Raw genomic sequence first — 2,503 nt, 5'->3', positions numbered from 1 at the left:
GTTAAAGAATATGGTTGTGCCCCATGGCCTATGGTTGAGAAATTAATTACAAAGTGTTTGAAAGAAAATCCTCAAGAAAGGCCTACTTCTGCCCAGGTATTCTTATAATAAAATTTTGTTAATATTTTGTACAGAACATCATGTGCATATATGCATATATATACAAAATCTTCAAATATATATATACTTAAACACATAAATAAACACACACAGACAGAATTAAAAATACTTATAAGGCAAACCTCCTATAATTTTCACCATCCCAGGCACAGAAAAAGGACATTGCCAAAACCCCACGTGCTCCCATATGCCTGTCTCCTCTCCTCTTCTTCGAAATGCCTGCCCATTATTTTGCCCATTTTTCTGTTGACTCTTTTGCCTACAAATCAAACGAGAAAAAAATTTTCATATATAACCTACTAATCCTTTGTTGGTTTTATATGTTGCAAATTTCTTTTTCGAGTTTGTGGCTTGATTTTTAAATTTGCTGTAGGGTGCCCACTAATGAACAGAATTTCTTAATTTTAATATATATAAATTTAACAATCCTTCTTTTTCCTTCTTTTTCTAGTTATTCCTGTTTGGTCCTGTTGTAGAGTCCATCTTTCTTTTAGAGCCACAAAAATATTTACCTATGATTTCTTCAAGCGTTTTAAAAGTTTGGTTTTGACAATTTTTTAATCCATTGGAATTGACATTTTTATCTGTATCCAACTCCTTTTTTTAATGTGGAAAACTAGTTTTTTCAGCTTGATTTACTAAATGGTTTCTCCCCTTTTGTCCCATTGATCTGATGTGTCCCTTTTGTAATTTATTAAAGATAATGCACATATCCACATGTACACTGTCTTCCACTGATCAACTCGCTTATTTTTCCTCCAGTACTAACCTGTCTTAATTCTTAATTCCTGTAGCTTTATAATGCTCTCTCCCTATTTACTTTTCTCATCCAGGAATATTTTAACCAGTCTTAGGCTTAGCTTTTCTACATAAAATTTAGATTCATGCTGTCAAATCTTATGAAAAACCATATTGTCCTTTGGATTGGTCTTAGATTAATATGGAAACAATCTGGAGAGGATATCCTTATGGTATTAAGTCTTTGGAATCCTTTTTTTTTTTTTTTTTTTTTTGAGAGAGAGGGTCTCGCTCTGTTACCTAGGCTGGAGTGCAGTGGCAGGGTCACAGCTCAATGCAGCTTTGACTTCCTGGGCTCAAGCTATCCTGTCACCTCAGTCTCCATCAGCCAATTGTGTGCCACCAGGCCTGGTTAACTTTTCTTTTAATTTTTTTTTGTAGAGAATGAGTCTCACTATGTTGCCTAGGCTGGTCTTGAACTCCTGGCCTCAAGCAATCCTCCAGCCTGGGCCTCCCAAAGTGCCGGGATTATAGGCATGAGCCACTTGTACCTGGCCAAGTCTTCCTATTCTGGAATGGCATAAATTCTCTCTGTTTACTTAGGTCTTCTCAAGTGTCTTTCAATAAAGTTTTGTACTGCTACGTATAGGTCTTGCATATCTTTGGCTGGATTTTCTTGCTACAAATTGCTTCAAATGCAATTCATGGCTTGAGATTTGTTTTTTAACTGCCTAGTTGATGTAAATCTGGTCTATGAATTGTACTGACAACAAGCTTGTGAATAGCAATTTTTCAGCAACCTTTTGCTCCCTCTCCCCCTTTCCCTGCACAGTCCCAAAGCAACTTTCCTTATATACCAGTGAAGGTGGAAATGTGGACAGGTTGATTTCTGCTTCTTGTTTATGCTGAATATGCAGGCCCTTAGGGTCCCAGCTTTATGGGTACAGTCCCTTTACTAAGACTGTCTTATCTTGGGAAGGCTGTAGACTCTAACTTCTTTCCCATGGGCCCTACAAAGCATCCAAGAGTATACATTTATTTTGTCTCACTTTGTCTTGGCAGACAAATGTCTTCAGGGCAAGTCTGGCTTTAGGGTCAACTGACCCCTCTGGTTTCTGTCTCTCACTGTGATTTTGGCCTGATAATGCCTTATGGTATCAGATCTTCAATGTTTTTAATACATTGTTTTTAAAAAAAATCATTTAGCATTTTAAATTGTTTTTAGTTGGAAGATTTGCCCAAGTAACCTCGTCCACCATATTATCTGAAAGAGAACTCTTGTGATGTTTTATACTTACACACATTTTAATAAATGTGGGTTATCTTTATGTTGGGAGCTCTTGATTTTGTGTTATAATTAACTGGAAAAGTTTTAACTTTAAATTTTCTGATCAAAAATAGTCAAGTACAACTATGTTGACTTTATCAAACATTACATGTTTTCTTTTCTACATGGCTTACTTGTTTTTAAATTTAGGTTACCACCAATGTTAGTCACATGAACTTTTATATTTATGTCCACAGTAAACATTTTTCATAACTTGTTGTTTTACTATTTTCTTTTTTCATTTTCAACTGTATTTCACTTATACTTAACAGAATATATAACAAGTATATATATATATGACAATATTAAAAAGCTTAG

The 2,503-nt window shown here is 35.0% G+C and overlaps 1 protein-coding gene across 1 annotated transcript in view; it reads left to right on the top strand.

The window, feature by feature from the left end:
* LOC105533890 (leucine-rich repeat serine/threonine-protein kinase 2) overlaps positions 1-2,503 on the top strand; it is a gene marked incomplete at its 3' end in the record, with an annotated part of 159,019 nt that overhangs the window by 154,612 nt on the left and 1,904 nt on the right. The window contains exon 43 of the mRNA XM_011972478.1: positions 1-96. This exon is cut by the window's left edge and continues 7 nt beyond it. Coding sequence (XP_011827868.1) covers positions 1-96 — 96 coding nt within the window. The remainder of the gene's footprint in view (positions 97-2,503) is intronic.

The sequence above is a fragment of the Mandrillus leucophaeus genome, unplaced genomic scaffold, assembly GCF_000951045.1.
Source record: "Mandrillus leucophaeus isolate KB7577 unplaced genomic scaffold, Mleu.le_1.0 Scaffold1293, whole genome shotgun sequence".
In the NCBI taxonomy this organism is placed as follows: domain Eukaryota; kingdom Metazoa; phylum Chordata; class Mammalia; order Primates; family Cercopithecidae; genus Mandrillus; species Mandrillus leucophaeus.
This window is presented reverse-complemented; position numbering and strand designations above follow the sequence as displayed.